This window comes from Pan paniscus, chromosome 4 (assembly GCF_029289425.2).
Source record: "Pan paniscus chromosome 4, NHGRI_mPanPan1-v2.0_pri, whole genome shotgun sequence".
NCBI classification, from domain to species: domain Eukaryota; kingdom Metazoa; phylum Chordata; class Mammalia; order Primates; family Hominidae; genus Pan; species Pan paniscus.
The window spans coordinates 40246326-40269087 of record NC_073253.2 but is presented as its reverse complement, the minus strand read 5'-3'; the positions used below and the strand labels follow the sequence as shown (position 1 = coordinate 40269087).

The 22762-nt window shown below is 44.5% G+C and overlaps 1 protein-coding gene across 4 annotated transcripts in view; it reads right to left on the bottom strand.

Moving 5' to 3' along the window:
• The window catches only part of GCNT4 (glucosaminyl (N-acetyl) transferase 4), a 31107-nt gene extending 9690 nt beyond the window's left edge, over positions 1-21417 (bottom strand). The window contains exons 1-2 of one of the 4 annotated variants that reach the window (XM_034959939.3): positions 16503-21417; positions 15416-15543 (exon numbers count right to left, since the gene is read on the bottom strand). In XM_034959939.3, coding sequence (XP_034815830.2) covers positions 15416-15543; positions 16503-16835 — 461 coding nt within the window. In that variant the 5' untranslated portion in view covers positions 16836-21417. Of the gene's footprint in view, positions 1-10881; positions 11023-15415; positions 15544-16502 lie in introns of all 4 variants that reach the window. The other 3 variants (XM_034959940.2, XM_003810462.6, XM_034959941.2) reach the window with 3 other exon arrangements.
• Positions 21418-22762: the final 1345 nt, after the last annotated feature.

The window sequence follows — 22762 nt, the reverse complement described above, 5'->3', positions numbered from 1 at the left end:
TATCAGTTTGAGAAATAGGATATGAAGAGCTTATTGATTTAGAAATGTCAGGGCTTTTGCTTCTGTCTAAAGCCTTACTAAGAAGAATCACCAGTTAAGAAGATCAATATAAAGACGAACTCACTAAAAAGCATCCTGATCTAGTTGAATAAGCTAACATCCTGCTACTGCAGCTCCTTGATTTCAATGAAGTCACTGATTCTCCCTTGGTGACTCGCTCATTGCCAAGCCCAGGGGATGTTCTGGAGTGAGACCATTAGGTGGGAGGATGACTCAGTCAGATGCAGTTCCTCCACACTCCCACAGCACTCCAGGAGTCATGCAGAGGAGTGGAAAGACAAGTTTCTTGCCTAGATGACCTTACATTCTTATTGTTCTGGAGGAAAGATTGCAAAAGCAAATAATAATCAGATTGTGAGCAGGTAAACATAGCAACTATGCAAAACACAAGGAGACGTAGGACTCGGTCAGAAATCCAATACAAATTAAGGACAAGCATTTCTCAAATAATAATAAGATATGGTCTCTAAAAGGAAAAGATTTTCTATTCTCTTTTTATAAAGTAAACACTTTCAGGCCGGGCACAGTGGCTCACATCTGTAATCCCAACACTTTGGGAGGCTGAGGCAGACTGGCCTGAGTGCAGATCACCTGAGATCAGGAGTTTGAGACCAGCCTGGTCAACATGGTGAAACTCCGTCTCTACTGAAAATACAGAAAATTAGCCGGGCATGGTGGCACACACCTGTAATCCCAGCTACTTGGGAGGCCGAGGCAGGAGAATTGCTTGAACTTGGGAGATGGAGGTTGCAGTGAGCTGAGATCATGCCAGTGCACTCCAGCCTGGGCAAGGCAAGATTCAGTCTCAAAAAAACAAAAACAAAACAAAAAACAAAAAAAAACAAAAAACAGAAAAACAAAAAAACCCAAACCACTTTCATTTAAAAAAAAAAAAAATCAGAAAAGTCCAAAAACGAAAATAAAGCTCACCAGGGGCCCATCACCTGGCAATAACATCTTGTAGACAGTATATCCTTCCAGACTGGTTTTAAGAAACACATTTTTTTTTTTTTTTGGCTTTGCTTTATAACAGTCTCACTATATAGGCACTGTCTTACCTGTTTCTTTCATTTCACAGTATATTATGAACAAGTCCTAACCTAAACTGGGTCTGTAAATTATTACAGTGTAAACAAATCCTAACAGAGGTAAACATGCTTTTCTACAGGAAAAAAAACCATTCAAATAATAGAATTCATGTATCTAGGTCTTCTCCACCAATCCTTAATTAATAAACCCACAGTTCCTGAAGAAGCCCAGAAGTGCAATATTAAAACGGAAAATAACTTTACAGGTGGTTGAGCCCATATTTCTTCTCTAAATGTGTCTAGCCATCATTTAACCCCATCTCATTCCTGGGGTACTGGGAACACCTTTCCCCCTTTACATATGTGTCTTGGTTCATTCCTGCTGCTATAATGAAATATCTTAGACTGAATAATTTAGAAACGATAGGCTTTTATGTCTTGCAGTTCTAGAAGCTGGGAAGTCCAAGATCAAGGCACAGATTTGGTGTCGGTGAGGGCTGCCCTCTGCTTCCAAGATGGTGCCTTGCTGCTATGTTCTCACATGGCAGAGGGCAGAAGGGCAAAGGGGGGGAGAGGTGAATGAGCTCCCCCAAAACATCTTTTATAAGGGCACTAGTCCTATGCCTTAGGGCTCTACCCTCATGATTTAATCACTGTCTAAAGGCCCCACTTCTTAATACTCTCACACTGGTGATTAAATTTCAACACATGAATTTTGGGGAACACATTCAGACCATAGCAGTATGTGTCCATCCAACTGCTCCCTATCAAGGGATTGGACAGAGGAGGGATGCCCAACTGCCCCTATTCAGGTCCCTTACGGTGGCATTTGGTCCAGACTGGCTCTACTCCCCACTCCATGGAGCCTGCTCTGGCTAAAGTCAACAAAAGCCTTCATGTTGCCAGAGTCAGCGACACATACCTGTCCCTTCCTAATGATCGATGCTAAGAGATAGCACTGTTTCCAAGATCTTATTCACTGTTTTTTGTTTTTTGTTTTTCCAGACAGGGTCTCACTCTGTCACCCACGCTGGAGTGCAATGGCACAATCTCGGCTCACTGCAACCTCTGTCTCCCAGGTTCAAGCGATTCTCCTCTCCTGCCTCAGCCTCCCTAGTAGCTGGGATTACAGGCACCCACCACCACGCCTGGCTAATTTTTTTGGTATTTTTAGTAGAGACGGGGGTTTCATTATGTTGGCCAGGTTGGTCTCGAACTCTTGACCTCAGGTGATCCACTTGCCTCGGCCTCCCAAAGTGTTGGGATTACAGGCGTGAGCCACTGCACCCGGCCTCTTATTGTTCTTACCTTATACTCCATTCAATTATTCTATACTCCATTCAGTAAATCTATGAGATAGGTACGATTATCATTATCCTCATCTTTCAGATTAAGAAATCAAGTCAGAAGATAAATAACTTACCTTAGTTCATATAGCTAGTATATTGGAGGAGCAAGGATTTTCAACCATGGTCCAATTTTCAACTATGGTCCAATTTCAGAGCCTATACTACTAACCACAATTCGAGACTGCCTTTCCAATCTCCTGGCAGTAGTAGAGCTGTTCTACAACCAAAATGTATTTCAAATCCACCCACCTCTTTCCACTCCATGGGAACCTCTCTAATCCAAGCTAGCATCAACTCTTGCCTAGATACAAAATAACCTTACCTGGCTTCCCTTGCTTTCCACTAATCCATTCTCTGTACTGTAGCCAAAATGATTTTTTAAACATACAAATTAGATCACTTCCCCTCCCTAATCCCACTCCCTACATCTAAAACCCTTCATTGGGATTTCATGTCATGTAGAATACAATAAGAAATCCTTCTCATGTCCATAAAGGCCCAGGCAGTTCCCATGGCTGCCTTACTCTACGAGTTCATCTTATTCTACTCTGTCTTTCTCATAAAACTCTAAGCAACACCAGCCTTCTAAAAGTTCCTAGAACATCCTAGTCTCTTCCTTGCCTCAGGATCTTTGCAACTCCTGTTTCCATGTCTAGACTACTTTTCCTGGATCCTAGCATGACCAGCTGCTCCAGGAAAAGAAATAGCTTTTCCTCAGGTCCTCTCTGATAACTTTTTTTTTTTTTTTTTGAGAGTCTCGCACTGTCGCTTAGGCTGGAGTGCAGTGGCGCGAACTCAGCTCACTGCAACCTCCGCCTCCCAGATTAACCCTTCTTAAATCTCTCTCCTATCACACTCCTTGTTTTCTTCTGAGCACTTGCTACAAGGAGTAGTTACTTTATTTGTTTATTACCTGTCCTGAGACAGAAACATAAGGTCTTTGAAGACCTCACTCACTACTTTACCCCCAGTACTAAAGACATCCATACCTGGTACGGGGTAGTTGCTCAATGGGACAGAGTCAGAAGACCTAAGTTCTAGTCTGGGCTCTGCCACAAAAAATTCTTCAAGTGACTCTAGCATATCACTTAATCTTGGCAAATCTTTCTTTCCCATGTGTTAAATGGGATAATGTTTTTTCTATCCCACAGTGCAACTGTGAAAGTCTTATGATGTAATGTATGTGAAAGCCATGGGGAAAAAGACAACTTTGGTATGCAAATGTCAGGTATGAGGACCTCCACAAGAGGAATGGTTTCTTGGGAAAACTGAGAAAGAGTCAATGTGTTATAAGTTGGTTTTATTTTTCTAAAACAGTACATTCATTATTCCCTTCATTCTGACATTCTAATCATTATTGGTTTTTCACTACTTGACAGCATTCTTTTTTGTTAATATCTGGAATATAAATTGTCCCTAAAGTTCCAGAATTATGTAGACAAACACCTGTCTTGGATTTTGAGAGACAGGAAGAAATGTAGTTAATCTTTAGAGTTGTTTTTTTCCCCAGTATGCTCGATATTTTTCAAAAGATTAATAACCAAAAAAGTTATTTAAAAGACAGCCAAGAGCACGTGCAACCAGTTTCATGCAGTTATGATCGGCTAAACGCGGTCTGTAAGTATGTGCTGCAAAAGCTATAAGCTTTTCCTGTAAGTTCATTATCTTTTACGGGCAATTCTCCAGGTATTGCAAAAATGCAATGACTTGTTCTTGCATCCCTGTTTGGTGAAGCCATCCCTAAGGACCACGGAACCCACAAAGCAGTACTGAAGATTCTGCAGCAATGTGAATACACAAACACACCCTCACCCAGGGCCTTTGCCAGTCCTCTGTCACTCAGATCACACATCAGTGAGACTGGCTCAGCTCAGTGAATTGAGATGCCCTCATCTAAAGGAGCTCTGTTTGATGTTCCTGTGGAATGTATGACAATTGACAGCTTTCTCTCTAGGCCTGCAATTATGAACGTCATCATCTTCCTTGAATAAAGGACTACTTTACCTGCAAGATTTGGAGAATAGAGACCTAAAGGAAAACACTGAGCATGCAAATAATTCTATCAACCACCTCTATAGATTATAATTCTTCTAGCTAGAAACTTTACTGGAGCCTCTCACATTTGGGCAGAAATAAAGGACCTGTAAGATTACATGGGAAATGAGTAACCCACATCAGGATGTACATACCCACGCATAGACCTCTCAAGGTCATTGGAAATCTGGGCTGTAGCAATGTAACAACAACAACAACAAAAAGAAGCGCAGAATTCAGCCCATGGTCACACCAATTGGGAAACAGTAGACTTGATTTTGGGCTTTATTTCATCTGGTCCACAGGGCAAATATCAAAAGCTGACTGTGTGTGTATCTAGCTGGGCAAAGATACATGGCTAAAGTCTTTAGCAGGAAGTGTAAAGGGCCACATACAATGAAACTGAATGAAAAGTTTTTGTTTTGTAATAGATTGTGACCCTCAACAGGGAGTAAAACATTAACAGTTTTTCTCTAAAGAAAATTCTAAAAAATATCAGAAGATGGTGAATTTCAAAAATACTTATGCCTTCAAATTTCAGTTTGATGAAAAAGCTCACAGGAAACGTTTGCTTCTTTTTAGATATAAAGGATTATGAAAAAGGGGTGAATGAATGCATTACATCTTTGCCTCTCAAGCTTTATCAAAGAGGTTTCATTCCTTCTTGGGATCCCCGTCTTCTCTGCCCTTCTCACTTAGCTTGACACAACATAAAGCCAAACCACATTTTATGTTTCATGTTCTAAGTTAAAAATATGGGTTGAGAATATTTTGGCTTCTTTTTCTATAAAGTAGAAAAACTGAATTGAAAAACATGTCTATTTTTGAAAATGTGTATCTATTGCACTAGAAAGAAAATAACTTTCTCCACCTAATATCTACATGGTATGCTTTTTTCCCCCCTCAGAAATTTTTGGAAGCATTAATTTTGGTATTATATGGCTAACTCCATATTTTTCAGCTGGCCAAAATTAATTCCTCAAAGATTCCATGGCTAGCTGAAGAGGTATGGGTAACTGATTTCTAAATGTGCATTTAAAGTAGAATCTCCAATGTCCATTGCAGAGGCAGCACAGGGATAAACAGACATGAATCAAGGGTATTGATGTCAGAAATGGCTTGAGGCCAGACCACACTCTTCATGAATGGATTAGACACCCTGAGTTTAAAATCATCACCCTGAAAACCCTGAGTTTTAAGTCATGAGAAGAGCTTGCTTGTTTGTTTTCTGGGTTCTTCCAATATGGTGGGGAGCTCAGCTGGAGACTTCAACATGCTTCTGCACTTCCACTGAAAAACAGGATTGGCAGCTCTTGGCATGACTTCATCATTTAGCTAAGATCTGTGTGTTTCTTGGCTTAAAATGTACATATTGCTCTCAGATCTTGTGTGCATATTAGACACAATAAAATTAAGACTCAGGAATTCAAAAATTAAGTTAAAAGGATGGAAGAAATAAAAATCTGCAGTGCTTGGGAAAATTCCGCCACAATAGGAATTTCAAAAGCAGAGATTTCAACCTACCAAAAGTCAAATCTAGAAATGATTCCAGAAAGCTCTCCAACAGCCATCTCCTACAAGGATCCCTTCTAGCCGTAGTTTTAATTAAGTTAACAGGTCTTTCTCAATACGTAGGTTTTATTTCAGGTTAATAAAAAGTAAAAAGATTGTTTAGTTTACTAAGTGTCTAAGCCAACTTATATGTCAACTGTATACAAAGCAAAAGTAAAAACCAGACTCTTCAGATTTTCCAACAGATGATGATGTTAAAACAGTATGGTCTGGTGCCAGCATAAAGAGAGATCTGAGGGATAAAATCCAGAAACAGATCCATAGGTAAGGGTTTTATATATGGCCCTGGTAGAGAGCCAGTTGCCTTCCAACATCCATCCTCTCTTCTTTACCAAGAGAACCCTATATTGTTGGTGGTAGAAACACGTCTCTTGAAAAGACTTTCCTCTAACTTCTATTGTAGAGGAATAAAATATAATGTGGGATTTTGGGAAAGTTTTCCTATAGGGGCCTGATTCAGGTAGGAGGTACGCCATTTTGTTCTTTCTTTTCTTCTTCTTCCACTTTTCTGCCTGGAACTCCAATATGATGGCTAGAATTGTTGCACCCACCTTGAGACCATGAGGAACAGACCAAGAGAATATCAGAGACCTCAGCCCCCGTATCCTCAAGCCACTGAACCACCACCAGCAAACACCCACTTTGAATTCCTGTTACATGAGAAAAGTAAGCCCTTATATGTTTAAGCAACGTGCACTTTGAAAGATGACCGTAGGAAAAGGAAATGCTTAACCAACATATACATACGCATGTCCAGGAGCCAAATTAAATTTAAACCAGATTAAAGTGACTACTTATACAACAGTACATTCCTATACATAGCCAAGTGCAAAATAATGTGTCTTAAATGACGCTGAACTTCTCATCCATCTATATTTAGAGGCAGATGGAGGCTTTAGGTAAATATCTGAAGGAAAGCAGATGCCAAGATTTACCAAATTAACTCTGATGTTGGCAAGAACTGTGCAGTCTGCTCGCCATGCCTCAGTTAAGCACTCTTCAGCTGATGGCAAACTTCCTCTGTGTATGGTTTCTAGTCACAGGCAGGGTACAGGTCACATAATCCCTGAAGGTCACCTTGCAGGTGGGCTGTCTTCTTGAGAGCTTGTTATGTAACAGGGGACTTTGGAACCAGCTTTTCAACAAATAGCTATCAGTACCATGTAGATATCAACTTAACAAGTACCATGTTGAATAGTTCTGAGCCACCGCCTGAATGTGCCCCTTTTCCCTCCCCTTGCTGCCTGACCCCATTCCTCTTCTTTCTGCCCCACACTGGACCCCCTCCATGTTACCTTCCTGCTTTACTTCTGTGTACATCATACAGGTTTAGAATTTAAAGCCAATGGTTCTGAACTGAAGTCCTGAGTCTGCTGCTAATAATGTCATTAATCTAGTAGCCTTCCGCCTCCTCATCTGTGAAAGAGGAACAAGGGCACTGACTCACACGGTTACTGCAATGACTACATGAGCTAATGCACTGGGCACATTTTGGCAGGAAAACCAGCCTGGCACAGGGCTGGATGACGGTAAGGGATCAAAAGCATTTGAAGCAGCCCAGTGTCATTGACCAGTGGCCATTCTGTAAACAAGGACTGGGCTTCAGTTTCAGCGTGCTGCATGCACTCCCGCACCCAGACACCATCTCCAAAGGCAACAGCCACGGATTTCCGCGGGGTAGACTGGTACAGAAACCACATCAAAGGCCTCCACGCTTCTCATGGTCAAGGAAGAATCAGACAAGGGCCCACTTGTACTATTTTTACAATTTTTCTTCAGGTTTGACATTTTTTCAAAATAAAAAATTGATTTTTTTAAAAAAGAATCATAGGGATAATGGGGAGAGGGCAGAATGAAAGTGCTCTAAGTCTCTGCCTCATATCAGGATTCAGGCAACACAGTTTTAGTAGCAGTTTTGAATATTTTTTAGGTCTAGTGTCATTGCTGTCTTCTTGCTATAACCTATACTTTCCAAGTATTATCTGGTTCACTTCTTTGTTATAAAAATAACTTTTCTTGTTTCTTATTTATGAATTAGTTGATGAACATATTCTTTTTTTCTATTATGGTGGTGAAATATACATAACATTTACCACTTTAATCAATTTTAAGTGTACAGTTCAGTGGCATTAATTACATTCATATTGTAGTGCAACCATCACCACAATCCATCCACAGAACACGTTCATTTTCCCCAACTGAAACTCTATACAAATTAAACACTAACCCCACAATATCCTGCTTCTGGGCCCTGCCAACCACCATTCTACTTTCTGTCTCTACAAATTTGTTTACTCTAGGCATCTATATCATAGGAATCATACAATATTTGTCCAATATTTGACTGGCCTATTTTACTTAACATGTCTTCGAGGTTCATCCATGTTGTAGTGTGTGTCAAAATTTCTTTCCTTTTTCAGACTAAATAATATTCCATTGTATGTATACATTACATTTTGGTCATCCATTCATCTGTCAGTGGATATTTGCTTTGCTTCCACCCTTTCAGCTATTGCGAATAATTCTGCTATGAACAAGGGTGTACAAATACCTGTTTGAATTCCTGCCTTCACTCGTTCAAGAATATCCCCTATATAAACCTTATATTCTTAGATATCCAATTTCTATCCTGGTTGCCCATCCATCCCACAAACATTTACTGTGTGCCTACCATGTGCTAGGGAGGCACTGTGTTAGATTCTGGAGAGATACAGCTAGAAACTCTACTGCCTGGAGGAATGCAGAGAGAAATAAACAGTGAGGTCCTAAGTGACTGATAACAGAATTCAAGAAATCCCAGTTATTTTGTCACATTTGAATTTCTTTTCTATAGAAATTTTCCAGAAAAGACAAGTCACTAGCTAGCATTTGGAAATGTTTTTTTACATTCAGGGATTTTCTTGCCATGATGTTGAATGGATGTTCAATTCAATGAATGATGTTCAATTCAATGTTCAACATCAGTTGAAATGATGTTCTTCCTTTCTGAGGATCTCTTCTCCAGTTCTGCATCCCATCTTTCAGCTCTACAATCATTCCATTAATGTTTTTTCCACATTGTAACTCTGCAACCTAATTAGTGTCTACCTTGTGTATCATTCCATTTCTTTCTCCTGACACATCTGCCATTATGTCTCTCTGAATTTGCCAACCTCAGAGGAGGGCAGGAGGGTTGCTGGAAAGGCTAAAGGAAGAAGGAACCTGGTAGAAGGTGATGGCTGGGCAGAGTGAGCTCCTCCTTGTTCCACTGAGGTAGAATGTGGGGGTGTAGAGAAAGGACACAGCACAAATATTGCAAATATGCTGCAGTGACACAGACAGCAGGAGAAGGAAGAAAAAAAGGAGACTTGACAACCACAGGAACTCTGCTAGGTGTTGTTCCTTCTGGTTCTGGGCCGAACTGTCCCCCGTCTGCTGCAATCTGAAGGAGCTGCTCTCTCGTGGACTGTCCAGATCTTGTAGATGACCATGAGAAATGTCAGGGCTTGCAGACTCTTTGGAAACAGGTCTAACCTACCCAAGAGCAGACAGGCTGACTGGACAAGCCCGGGCACAGCCAAGAAGCAATTCTCCAAAGGGTCATCCTTGCCAGTTTTCCCCTTAACTAGATTAGAAACCAGAAAACCCAGAAAACCAACAAGAGAAGACGGGGTTGCACAGGGGAGGGAAATGAAAAGCAATAAAAGAGCTAGAAGCACAGAGGATTCCTGGGGAAGGAGTTAAGAATAGGCCACTCCAAAATATGCCACTCTGATATTGACTTTTGAGTTAAGAGCACTTGCAAAATAGCAGGTACAAGACCATTCTGCCCTTCGTGCTGTTTCTTAGATGCAGGAGATGAAATCCTTAAGTGAAATGAGAAAGTTGACAGACAGTCTACTTAACAGTCTTATCAAGGACAGAAAGCTGTGGCTGAGAAAAATTTGTACAAACTTTGTTACACAACCCTTATCTTCCTAGCTGCTTCTCCCAGTTAACTACCCTAGCCCAGGCCTCTTTTTGCCTTGCTACATTTTTATAATTTCCTACTTTCTCCAATCCACTATATAAATGTTCAATTCTCACTGCATCTCTGGGGCTTCATTTCCTTATGAGGGCTCCCCTGTCACATAAAACTTATATTAAATAAATTTGTGTGCTTGTCTCCTGTTGATGTTTCTTAAGTCAATTTAATTCTCAGGCCCAGTTGAAAAACTGTAGGAGTGCAGAGGTAAATTTTTGCCTTCCCTACAACAGAGATTTACTTGAGACTACAAAGAACTTTATTATCACCAGGTGTTTTTTCAATTTTATTTATTTATTATTGATTTTCTTACTATGGCAAGGGAGCACATGGCATCAAAAGAGGTTTGGAAGCATTTTGGAGCATCTTGGAGGAGGAGAGTGGCTGCATTTTATTGAGATGTTGAGGTTTGGTTTAAGGCTGGAATTTCACTGTGGGTGGGGTTTTGGGGGAGGCTTGACTTGGATTAGATAAGGATAATGATACAACAGTTTAGGACTCCAGGTACTTTTTCATGCTCTAGAAACCACAGCTAAAAGCATTCCTACCACAAAGTTGTTCTGCCTTTTGCCTTTAAAAACAATTTTCTGCAATTATATTACCTAATTGTACTCCTCTAAGAATCATGTATGAGCAACATTTTAGGGTTTTTTTTTTTAATTAAATAACCTGAATCTCTTGGTTAAATCTAGACTTTAGCACAAAACTCTTAGGTTTTAGAGCTTGGGGGAGGTAGGTAAAGCAGGGAGAAATTACAAGGCACAATTTTTTGCTTCCTATTATTCTGAAGCTTCTGAATTCATCTTAATCTGACTATAAATAAACTGAAACTTACCTTTGTGTCACCTTCAAAGAAAACCCCAGGCTGATGGTATAAACAGCATAGGGAAAGGAACATCACCGTCAGTTACTGAGGAGGTGCTACAGATGGCTGTACTGGGACAGTGACCGAGGATGTAGTTCTAGAACATGGGCCCTATAAAGAGAAACCATGTGCAGGAGGACTTTAGAATAACAGTAATTTAAATGCAAACAATGATTGCACTGATGACAACTATTCCTCTGATGTTAACCCAGAAGGATTGCAAAAGATGCCAAGTTTTTGAGCCTCATTAACTGTGAGGAAGGCCTCTAACAAAGATGCTCACGTTGTTATTAACCGCTCAACCAGGATATCAGCACCCAAATTGGCAAAGGACACAAAGGTGAGACTCAGCTTATATGGAAAATAACAGAAATAGGAACCAAGCAGATTACTTGGATCTAGTAAGATAAATTTTAACAGAGAGAAGTACAAAACTAACACGTGCAAAAAATTAACTGTATTCGTTAATTGAGAAACCTGGTTCATAGAGAATTGTGGTTCGTGGAGAAACATGGTTTGACAAGAGCATCTCTAGAGGACAGTTCAGTGTTTTGGCTGACCATACATTTGGCATGAGTCACAGTTTAGTTCGAGACTGTCAAAAGAAAGCAAAATGCAGCAAAACAAAAACAAAACCAAAACCATCGTGCTCCTGGACAGCATGCGAACCACAAAGCTGCAGAATGCGAAAGCTGAATGCAGGCTGCGAATCCCTGTTTCTATGAATAGTACCACCCAAAGAGGAAAGCATTTCCACAGTTTAGACCTTGGGACTAAAGAAGGGACCAACCCACTCTGCTCTGTACTGAGCAGACACCCTGAGAAATGAGTTCGTGTCTGGCTACATCCCTCTGCTGGATAGTAACTGACAGAAGTTAAGCAGCCCAGTGAGAAGCTAGTGACCACACGACGGACCTGGAAAGGTTAAGGCTGAAGAAGTAATGACTCAACAGAGGAGTGAAAGCTGGCTCTAAATATTTAAAGAACTTATTAAAACACAAATTGCTGAGCTTCACGGGTTCCCAGGCGATGCTGATATAACTGGTCCTGAGGCCACACTTTGAGAACCGCTGCTCTAAGTAACAAAATTGTAGTTTGTTTTTGTAATACTCTGTAGTTCTAAGATTCCACTAAGACCCGATGGCCTGTTTCTCAGTAAATCCACACTGGGAAGAATTTACTGGTTTTGAAGCCTCACACATTTGTGATTAAGATTATGTTCTTTTTAACATTTCATATCGCTTAGCAGAAATTCAATCTTTCCTTTCTGCCCCTTAGTGTTTCTTATTAGTTCAGCTTCATAAAGCAGACTTCTGTTTCTGCTTCATTTTCTGGCATCTTATATGGTAGACATTTTTCCTCTGGTCTTCTTCCACTTTGCCTGTATTTTTCTGTTACGTTCAGCAGATCAAACTTCATAACATATTAAGTTGTGAGCTACCTTTATCAAATGATATCTGGCTCCCCACATCTAAAATAGTAAATACTGATCCAATCCTGTCTCCAAATGCCCACACTGAGCCCACCATCCCCAGAGATCTATTAGGATGGAAACGGCTGCATTCAATTCCTGATTAATTTTCTTTTCTCTTATATACTTGAAGCTTCAGTCTTTAGATCCCACTAGGAAAATTACAAGCATATGGGAATGCCTATAAATGACATGCAAAGTAATGCAAATTAATACAAAACATACATCTCTAAATTGCTTGAGAAAAGTCTGTAAGCCTCAATGTTGATGTTATTTGCTTTGCTTCACTACACTCTGGCAAGCAGTGACTGGATCCCTTTATTACAGTTAATTTTATACAGCATCGAGCACCTGACACTTGTTGACACATTAAGTAGAAGGTGCCTTGCCTTGTGAGTCAGGCAAATCGGATCCTGGCCTTAACTTTGCCATTCCTTGGCTGTATGGGCTTGGACAGGTTCTCAACATTCTCTAGGTTTCAGATTCTACAACCAGAAATGATAGAAATGGCATCATGATAATAAAACCACCAGCACTAAGGTTTACTGAGCACTTTATGTGCTTGCATAATGCACACAGGCAATCCTTACAACAGCCCACAAGGAGGTGCTGTAGAGCACGTACCCCTTAGGTGTGGTGCCATTTCAGAGACCAGGAAACTGAGACAGGAATGTCAGGAAGCTTGGGCCTGGTCCTAAGCTAGGCAGTGACAGAGTCAGACCCAGGAGCTCAGCAGTCTCACTGCGAGGCCTTGCTCTTAGCCACGCTGCATCTCTGTTGCGTGATTATCATCCATGTTTCTCCTAAACATTACATTTGTATGATCTGTGAAGTAAATCACTCGCAGTCACACGTGCTTTAAAACACTGTTTCTGTAAGATGTTGACAGTTTACATTACATGAGCTTGATATCAAAATACCATCGCAATCCAAGGGGGAGGGGATCCAGACATCCTGTGTGTTCAGCTTCTCCTTCCAACTCGCTCCATCGCATTCACATATGTCTAAGGCTCCCTCATCTTAAAGTACCTAGCCCTCCGTCCCACCTCTCACTCTGGGAGCAGCTTCCAGTCCTCAGACACCACCGCCTCGCCCCACCCCATCCACCCCAGGATTCAGACCACACCCCTCGTACAGAGGACCACCACCTGTGGAGAGCCAGCCAGCGAGTGCACTATGTGGCCACTAGGGAAGCCATTCCACTTAGGAGCCTCGAAAGCTGCCCAGACCCAATAAAACCAAACTTGTCTTTCCTCCTCCAATGTTCCCTGTTTCCGTAAATACCAGCACCCAAGCTTAGAGGGAGTCACGCTGCACTCTCACACCCTACACAAAACTCATCTGCTCTCACACCCTACACAAAACTCAGCCCCAGGTCTCTCCAGAGCCGGCCTTGAATCCGCCCAACGTGTCATCCCTACTGGCACTACCTCAGTCTCAACTGCCAGGCCTCCTGCACCCTCTGACCCAGCCCTGTCTACTTAGGGGCTCCTCAAGTCCATTCTCCACGGGGCAGCTGGAGTTTTGTTTTGCTTTTAATCCATATCTCATCTGCGTACTATCAGGTGTGAAACTGTCCTGAGGATCCACTCGCCACAATGCCCCTTGGCATCACCTGGCAGTGGTATCTGCTGGCCTCCCCGGTGCCATTCTCCATCCTCCCCTCAGGTCATACTGAACCTGTCTTTTCTTCCACCTGTCAGGCTCTCGTCTCCTCTGGTCTCAGCACACACCATTCCCGGGGATGGGAATACTCCCCTTTCTCACCTCTCCCCTCCCCCATGGCTGCTTAGTTTACACAGCTCCCACTCATCCTTGAGCCCACCTTCAGTCTCCCCAGCAAGGCCTCCTGCCTCAGCACAGATGCAGTGAGCTGCAGCACATCTGCGCCTCACAGCAGCCAATGCGCTGTTCACATTGGGACAGTTCACAGCCTGGTTCACAGCCAGTGCTCAACACAGGTGGCCTGAAGAACTCACTTTTCAGCCTTGCTTTGCTCATTTTTACTGTCTCACTGCTTTCTTCCCGCCTTGTAGCCTAAGAAGGAAATCCCCTGAAGCTGACTCCGTTTTACCTCTCCTATGTGGTGCTGTGATAAGGCCCAGGTCACCAGGTCATGCTCCCAGCACCCGTGGGTCAAGGATGAGGCAGAAACAGCACCGTCAGGTACAGGGCCCTCTACCTGCTCTCTCTCCCCCTCCCTTCCTAGAAAACAACCATAGGTCATTCAAAGTCAGTTTGGGAAGCACCTGTATTTATGGCCTGCTTATCTTGAAGGCACTTGGCCAGGTGCCATAAAGTGCTAACTCTGACTGCCCGACTATGCCATTCACCCCACCTACCTCTGTGCAGGAGATGTGACATTTAGCAAATCAGTATAAACTTTTTCCCCCAAAGAAAAGAGTATAAACCTTCTCATCCCACCACCACCCCGCAAGCAGGAAACTCCTTTCAGTCTCCCCATAGAAAATTCAGTGGCCACACAGTTACTTGGCTATTGTTTCTCTCCTGATACCAGAAAGAGAGAAATCAACAACACATCTTAATTGGTCATTTCTCACACAAAATTGGATCCTTAGAAAGTGCAACATAGGATATGCTCTCTATAATGATTCACTTTTTCACTTTTAAAGATTTTACTTCCTTAAGAGACTATCAACAAAACCTGTCAGAATGAACTGTTAGTTTCTAGAATGTTTTAGGCTTATTGATGCTTTAATAGGGACATGTTTTATGAATGCAAGATCAAAAAGGGCGACTTCTGTCTACTCACATGAGACAATTAAACGCATTATATTAGCCCCAACTCTGTTAATCTTCTGGTTTGTTGTTCTTCCATTTTTAAAGACAAAAAAAAAAAGAAAAAGGAAAAGAAAAAAATGAATTTAAAAAGTGCCCCAAGGCCAATATCGCCTCTCTGCCTGCCCAACAAGGGGACAGTACACTGTTTCCCAGACTACGTGACTCGGAAAACTTCCCCGTCAGGGAAAGCTGAGTCTTTAAATTTACAAAACACCCACTCGCCCCGTTTACCTAGCACCGTTTCCTACGTGAAGACTGCAAATGGACTCGAGCGTCCCGTTTCTCGGCTCGGATCCCAGAAGCTCCCGACCCGCTGTGGTAGGCACCGCCACCTCGCAGGGAGACGATCCCGGCCCGCTCTGCGGCACAAAAAACTTGACCTTAAAAAGCCCAGAAACTGGTCTCTGGGAAGGGCGCGGCCTGGGAGGCGCGGCCCGCAGCTTCCGCCCCCAAAGAACAACTCGGAGGCCCCCTCCAGCCCCGGTTGCCTTGGCGCAGAAGCCGCGGTAGCAGTCCTTTCAGGCGCCCCGCGTCCCTGTCCCGAAGCCCAGGGGCGGGGGCTCGGGCAGCATCGCTTGTCCCCTCTGGTCCAGGGCTGCGGAGAAGCGGCAAGCGGCTCCGAAAGGCAAGCGTCACGAAGCCGGGCTCAGTAGCTCCCCCGGGCCCCCTGCGCCCCGCAGCGGCGCGGGCCAGGCTGGGCGGCGCTAGGCTCTGAAGGGCCAGGACGGCGGGATGCCCCTGCTCCCGGCAAGGGCGCGCCCACGAGCCGCTTCTTGGCACTTGGGGAGAGTCCCGGGAAAGCCCGGCGCCGGCGCGCTCGCGACTCCAGCCTGGCGGCTCCACTCCGCCCGCGAGCCCAGGAAGCCGGCGCCGCGGCCCGCGCCCGTTATCCAGGACACGCTCCGCGCCCGCCGCCCGCCGCCCTTTCCCCCCGCTGGCCTCGGGGAACTTCCCCGCGTCTGGCCGCAGGCGGCGGCTGCCGCGGGGAGCCCCGAAGTTGCGGCGTCTGCTAGGCGCGCGCCGGGGTCGCCCACCCAGCCCGTGACGCTGTGTCCGCCCGCCGCGCGCTCTGGTGGCCCCGGGGCTCCTGCAGGCGCGGAGAGAGGCCGGGGTTCAGCCCGATTCCCCGCGCAGCTCCGAGAGGGCGCCCCCGCCTGCCGCCTGGAGATGGACGCGGCGCCGAAGTTTTCCCCGGCGGGAAAACGAAAGTCGTGAGGAGCAGAGGGTCGGGGCGTCCCGGCGGAGACGAGGCTGAGACCGGGTTAACATCTCCAGCCCCGGGCGACCCTCGCTCCCCCGCGTGGCCAAGTCGACTTACGAGAGGGAGCGGGCCAGCCCCGAACGCGGGGTCCGTGCGGCTGCGGAGGCCGCCCCGGCGGGGGCCGAGGGTTGCGCTCTGGGTTCCCAGGCTCTCCGCGGCGGCTCGCTCTCGCCGCGCTCCTCCGTCGCCCTGCTGGGGAGCCGCTCTCGCCCGGCCCGGGGTGGGAGAGCGCTGAGCGGCCCCCGTGACGTGCGGCGAAAGTAGGAGCGCCTCCGTGCTCCCGCAGAGGGAACTCCCTGCCCTGCGCTCCCAGTCCCCGGGCCGCGCTTCGGACAAAGTTCTCAGGCGCGCGCGGTGATCTCGGCTCTCCGCCGCTGCCCAGAGCGTCATCCACGTTCGGTTCCCTCCCACATTAGACAAGAAATCTGAGGTGAGGAGAGCTAAGTAACTTGCCCAAAGTCGCTCACAAGGCAGTGACAAAGCAAACTCACATCCGCGGCTCCTTTTTTCTCCTTGAACGCCGGGCTCTGCGGAGGCTCAGGCCCTGCAGGAATCGCCCAACCAGACAGAAGGCAGCTCGCTCTCATGGGTGAGACGAGGAGTGTCCCACGCAGCCGCGAGAAATATTATCAGCAGCGTGGGAAGGTGGAGCTTTTTGCCGAATAACTAGAGTGCAAAGTTGTTTTTCAAACAGTGCCTACATGCCAAATCGGCTTGCTTTTTATCCTCAAGCGGGAGTGAGGGTGGCGGCTGTGCGGACGCCAATCGGGATCACCAAATAAGTGCACTGGAAAGAAAGCACACAGCTACTTAACCAATTGGCCGACATCAAGGACTTGGCCTTCCGAGCGGGTTCTTGTGAATATGCTAACTTGTAAAGCGGGCGCACCACGCTGTGCTTGCTATTCACGCACTTCCAGGAGTCTCCCGCGAGGCTCCACGTCCTTTCGGGGCCGGGGGCTCCCAGGGCTTGCCTTTCAGGGCAGGGAGTGGCACCAGACAAGTCAATCCCAGTCGGTTTGTTCCTTTATCCCTTGCGTCAATCAGTGTTGACTGAGGGCCTGCAATGTGCATGGCTGTTGGGTGGGGAGCTGGGTAGGACCTAGGACCTAGGACCCAGTGAATCTCAAAGAGGGAGGGTCACATGGGTCCCCATATGCTTCACTCCCAGAATCTGGAATCTGCCCAAAGCAGTAGAGAGACTTTAAGTCTACCCCAGCCCCCACGCCTTTTTAAAAACTCCCTGTGTTCAGAGAGCAAGTGTTTTAATATTCGTTTTACAGACGTACTTTCAAGCAAATGGCCAGCTTTGCCTTCATTTTCTCCCCATGGGACCGCCTCTTTCTGGAATAATAATTTACACTTCCTGGGTCTCCCTCATTTGCACATGATGATGGCGATAGTCATGATGGTAAAAACAATTAAGGCTTCTATTATCCACCCTGGGCACTGTTCTAAGCAATTTATGCGGATTAACTCTTTCAATCCTCACAACTTTATGAGGGAGGTGCTATTTTAATTCTGATTTTACAGATGCTGAGAGGGAGGCAGGTGAGGTGAAATAACTTGCCAGTAAGTGGGTGGTCCGAATGGTGTCCATGCTCTTAACCACGGAGGTCTCCAAGACTGGAATTTAAAGGGACCACTAGCCATCATTAACCACAGCTTACACATCTCAAACAAGCCATGCTAGGAAATACATGCACTTCCTCCTAAAGAGGTCAATTTTATTATTTTGCGTATATCATGTCATAAAGTGGATATCCATTCACTCACTTGCTCCTCTATTTCCAACTTCCAAATCAACTATTTTGTCCTAAAGCAAACTATTTCTTAAAAACCTATTCATCATAAAGTTTCCAATTTTTGTTTTGGATTGTTTTATTCTCAGACCATACCCATCTGTTTCCCTCTCCTTTCTACTCACTGCCTTAAGTTACGCTCTTTTTTTTTTTTTTTTTTTTTTTTTTTTTTTTTTTTTTGTGAGACGGAGTCTTGCTCTGTCTCCCAGGCTGGAGTAAGGTGGTGCACTCTCGGCTCACTGCAACCTCCGCTCCTGGGTTCAAGCGATTCTCCTGCCTGAACCTCCTGAGTAGTTGGGACTACAGGCGCACACCAGCACGCCCAGCTCATTTTTGTACTTTTGGTGGAGACGGGTTTCACCATATTGGCCAGCCTGGTCTCAAACTCCTGACCTGGTGATCTGCCTGCCTCGCTTCCCAAAGAGCTGGGATTACAGATGTGAGCCACTGCGCTTGGCCGGGTTACTCTCTTTCATCCCTTAAAAACTTGTTGTAACCGGCCCTGCAGGTCTTCTGAAAGTGGGTTGCCCAAAGATGGTAGTGGCCCCAGAATGGTCTCTGCCACATTGTAAGCTTGCTCATTGTGCTCAGCATTCCTGTGTTATTCTCCCTAGGACTGCCTAACAAATACCACTGACTGCACAACTTAAAACAACAGAAATGTATTTCCTCATAGCTCTGGAGGCTGGAAGCCTGAAATCAATGTGTTAGCAAGGCTGGGATCCCGCTGTGCCCCCTCCTAGCTTCTGGTGATTGCTGATAATTCCTGGCATTCCTTGGCTTGCAGCTGTATCACTCCAGTCTCTGGCCTTTTCCTGTGTGTCCTCTGCAAACACATTTCCCTCTTCTTTAAGGATACTGGTCATTGGACATAGGGCCCACCCTAATCTAGTATGACCTCATTTTAACTTGATTACTTGGCAAAAACCCTATTTCCAAATAAGGTCACTTTCACAGGTTCCACGTGGACATGAATTTTCAGAGAATGCTGTTTAACCTGGTGCAGTCTCCAAAAGTCATTGTTAATAAAAACATATTGCCTGAGCTAAGGATGCAAAGAGGTGTAAGTCACAGCCCCTGCCCTCCAAGAAACTCTAGTTACAGAGGTAGTCCTTGCACTGAGAACATAAAGACAGGCGTCACTAAGAGCCAACTAACTGGAGCCAAATGAAAATCTAGGGACCAAATGGCAGCTGTACACAAGGAATTCAGCCAAAGGGGCACAGTCACTGAGGATACGGCTACAAGACTTCACTCAAAGGTGAGGGTGATTCAAACACATCTGTGAGGGAAAAATTGAAAAAGCAAAGAGAAATAAGGAGAGCTTCTCAGAAACACAGCTCCAAGGGGAAGAGCATGCCTGGCAGAATTTTGCTTCTTGAGTTTCATGCAGAAATGAAAGACTGAAGGGATGCAAATACCTACCATCCTGAGTATAAGAACATGGTGAATTACTCTTACTGTACTAATAGCATGCTGTAATGCTATAACAATTAGCATGCTTTAAAGTGCTCTCTTCACTGGGCACAGTGGCTCATGCCTGTAATCCCAGCACTTTGGGAGGCTGAGGCGGGAGGATCCCTTGAGGTCAGGAGTTTGAGACCAGGCTGGCCAACATGGCAAAACCCAGTCTCCAGTAAAAATACAATAATTAGCCGGCATGGGGGCAGGCACCTGTAATCCCAGCTACTTGGGAAGCTGAGGCAGGAGAATCGCTTGAACCTGGGAGACGGATGTTGCAGTGAGCTGAGATCACTTCACTGCACTCCAGCCTGGGTGACAGAGTGAGACTCCTTCTAAAAAAAAAGAAAAAAAAAAAGAAAGGAAAAAAAGTGCTCTCTTCTTTCAGTAATTTTATTTGATCTTTATGACAATCCTGGGTGTCATCAGAGAAAGGGACATCATATTTTATAACCAAGGATCCCAAGGCTCAAACAGTCAAGTAACTCGCAAAGGTCAAACAGCAAATCATTTATAGAGTTGATATGAAGCATATTTGCATGGATATTCCTCAGTTAGGAGTGTCCCCATGATGTTGGCTCGTGGGCCAGCCTTCCAGTATTTATTGCATTGTTTTTGGTCCAAAGAAAGCATTTAAAGAAAAAGAGAATCCTGCAAGAAATGGAAAGTTTTTCTAAAAGCTACATGAATCTCAAACTGGAATTGTGAAAAACCTTCCCCAGACATCTGAACTGGTTTCACTAAACCTTCAGAGGATTTGCAAGTGTATTGAAGTCTCCTTTAGGCCTTCAGAGACTTAATAGGATCTAGTGGGCTTCTGCAGAACTTCGCTGATTATCTTAAAGAAATAGGGGTTGAATGAAACTTTGAGGGCACTCAGAACACTGAGAAGTTGAGGGGAAGCTGAGTAAAAAACAAGAAATTACATTACAGGATGGTATGCCAGCAGAAATTGACAATTAAAACTCAGTATCTGATCTCACCAATGTGTAAAGTTATACACAGACGACCAGATCATGGCATGTTTTGAAAATTTTCTGATAAGAATCTGCAACTATGACTAGCAACGGAAAGCAAGCAGGAAGTCTAGTGTTGGGCTGAGTATCTGATGATTTAATGTGTTTCCCTGGATTTTCCTTTGCTTAGCAAGCAGGTAACTTGCTGAATCTTCTGCTGGCTGTCTTTAAAAGTATATTTAAGCTTGAAATGCTTTTGATTCTAGTGTGATTCACTGAGTCTTGGTTGTGCATAGTGCTACACTGGTTGCTATGGGAGAGTACAAAAATATAAAAGACAGCTCCTGACCAAAAGAAAATCCCATCTAATTCAGGACACATGAGACATATAGAATAAAAATTATATAAGTGTGGTTGCAATGGAATTTGTAAGCAGTTATTACTCAGTTCACTGTTCAGATGTGACTTCTTGAAAACAGGCCCTCCTTGGCTACTCTTTTTAGAACAATGGCCTGTCCCACCTCCACATCACCTGTTGGCCTTTTTCCTGCTCTGTGGTCTTTATGACACTTATTACTACCTGAAATTAAATTGTTGCTTGTTTACTCTTCTCCTAGACATACTATCTCTGAAGGCATGAGCTTTATCTTATTCTCTGCTGTATTCCTAGCACCTAAAGAAATGTTGGGAACATATTAGGTGCTCATTAAATGGTTGTTAAATAAATGAATAAAATACATATTAACCAACTGAGAATGGACTAAGATAGCTTGGATTAATGCTCCTCACATTTGCCTGATAAGATTCATCTAGGCATTTGGAAAAAAATTTGCTGCAGGTTCTGATTCAGTAAGCCTAGAGTGGGGCTCAGGAATCTATAGTTTTAAGACATATCCCAGGTGATTCTTTTAATAGGACTGTCTGGGAAACGTGCATTACTACAGTAATAGAGGGTTGGTGGGAAAGAAAAGTGAATTGATAACAGCAGGTTGCAGAGGTCAGTGGCTGTTTATTGCAGTTATCTGGAGGAGATTTTTAAAATACTGATACCCACTCCAGACCAATGAAATTAGAATCTCTTAGGTGGGGGCAAACTTGGGCAGGGTATTAAAGCCCAAGGCAGAGCCCTCATGATGTAATCACCTCTTAAGGGTTCCGCCTCTCAACACTGTTGCATTGAGGATTAAGTTTCCAATACATGAACTTTGGAGAACACATTGAAACCCTAGTCCCTGGGACTACTGATGCTCAGACTCATTCTCAAAGATTCTGCTGTATTCGATATAAGGGAGTTGTTTTTCTTTGTGTGTGTGTGTGTGTTTGTGGGTGGCAGAGAGGAGAGAGAGAGAGAGAGGCAGCAGTGTTGCTAATTAGAGGTTTAGAAAGAAAGAGGAGAGCCTGGCCCATATAATCTTCATAATAACAACAGCTATCATTTATTGAGCAGTCACTATGTATCAGCCACTGTGATGCCTGCTTTGCACAGAGCACCTCATTTAATCCCCCACAAAAACTGTAGGAGGGAGGCACATTGGCAGCCCCATTTACAGACACAGGATGAGACTGGGGAGGATTACAAGGTTCTATGACTAGGGATTGGTAGAGCTGGGATGTCAGCCTAGAACTTATACTCATATCCTCTGCCAAAAACAGGTCTGAAGAGAATGTCAACAAGGAGAAATTCTCTGTGGTAGAGGTCACGTCCAGTCATTTTAAGCTATTTGCTGTGCTGTGTTGTGCTATAATTCTTTCCTCTTTGCCAGCAAGCCTTAAGCAAAGCTTGTTCCACATCAGCTGGCATGGATGGTGCTGTGGGGAAAAAGGAACCAGGTGGGGTGAGGTTAGCATAAGGCAGAAGGATGGAGGAGGTGGCGACAGCACTAGAGACTGACAGCAATGCCCAGGGACCAACCTGACCGGCAGGCTGATGGAGAGTTTCATAGAAAAGCAGCCATAGTGGGAGAACGTAACTTCTTGGGGAAAATGTAGAGAAATGGGGTAGAGGTACTAAAAGTGGGGTGTTAGTGGACTGCGAGGCTCAAGTCATCCCACAGTGCTTCTAAAGGAAAAGACGGTCCACAATGCCAGAGGGCTAGGG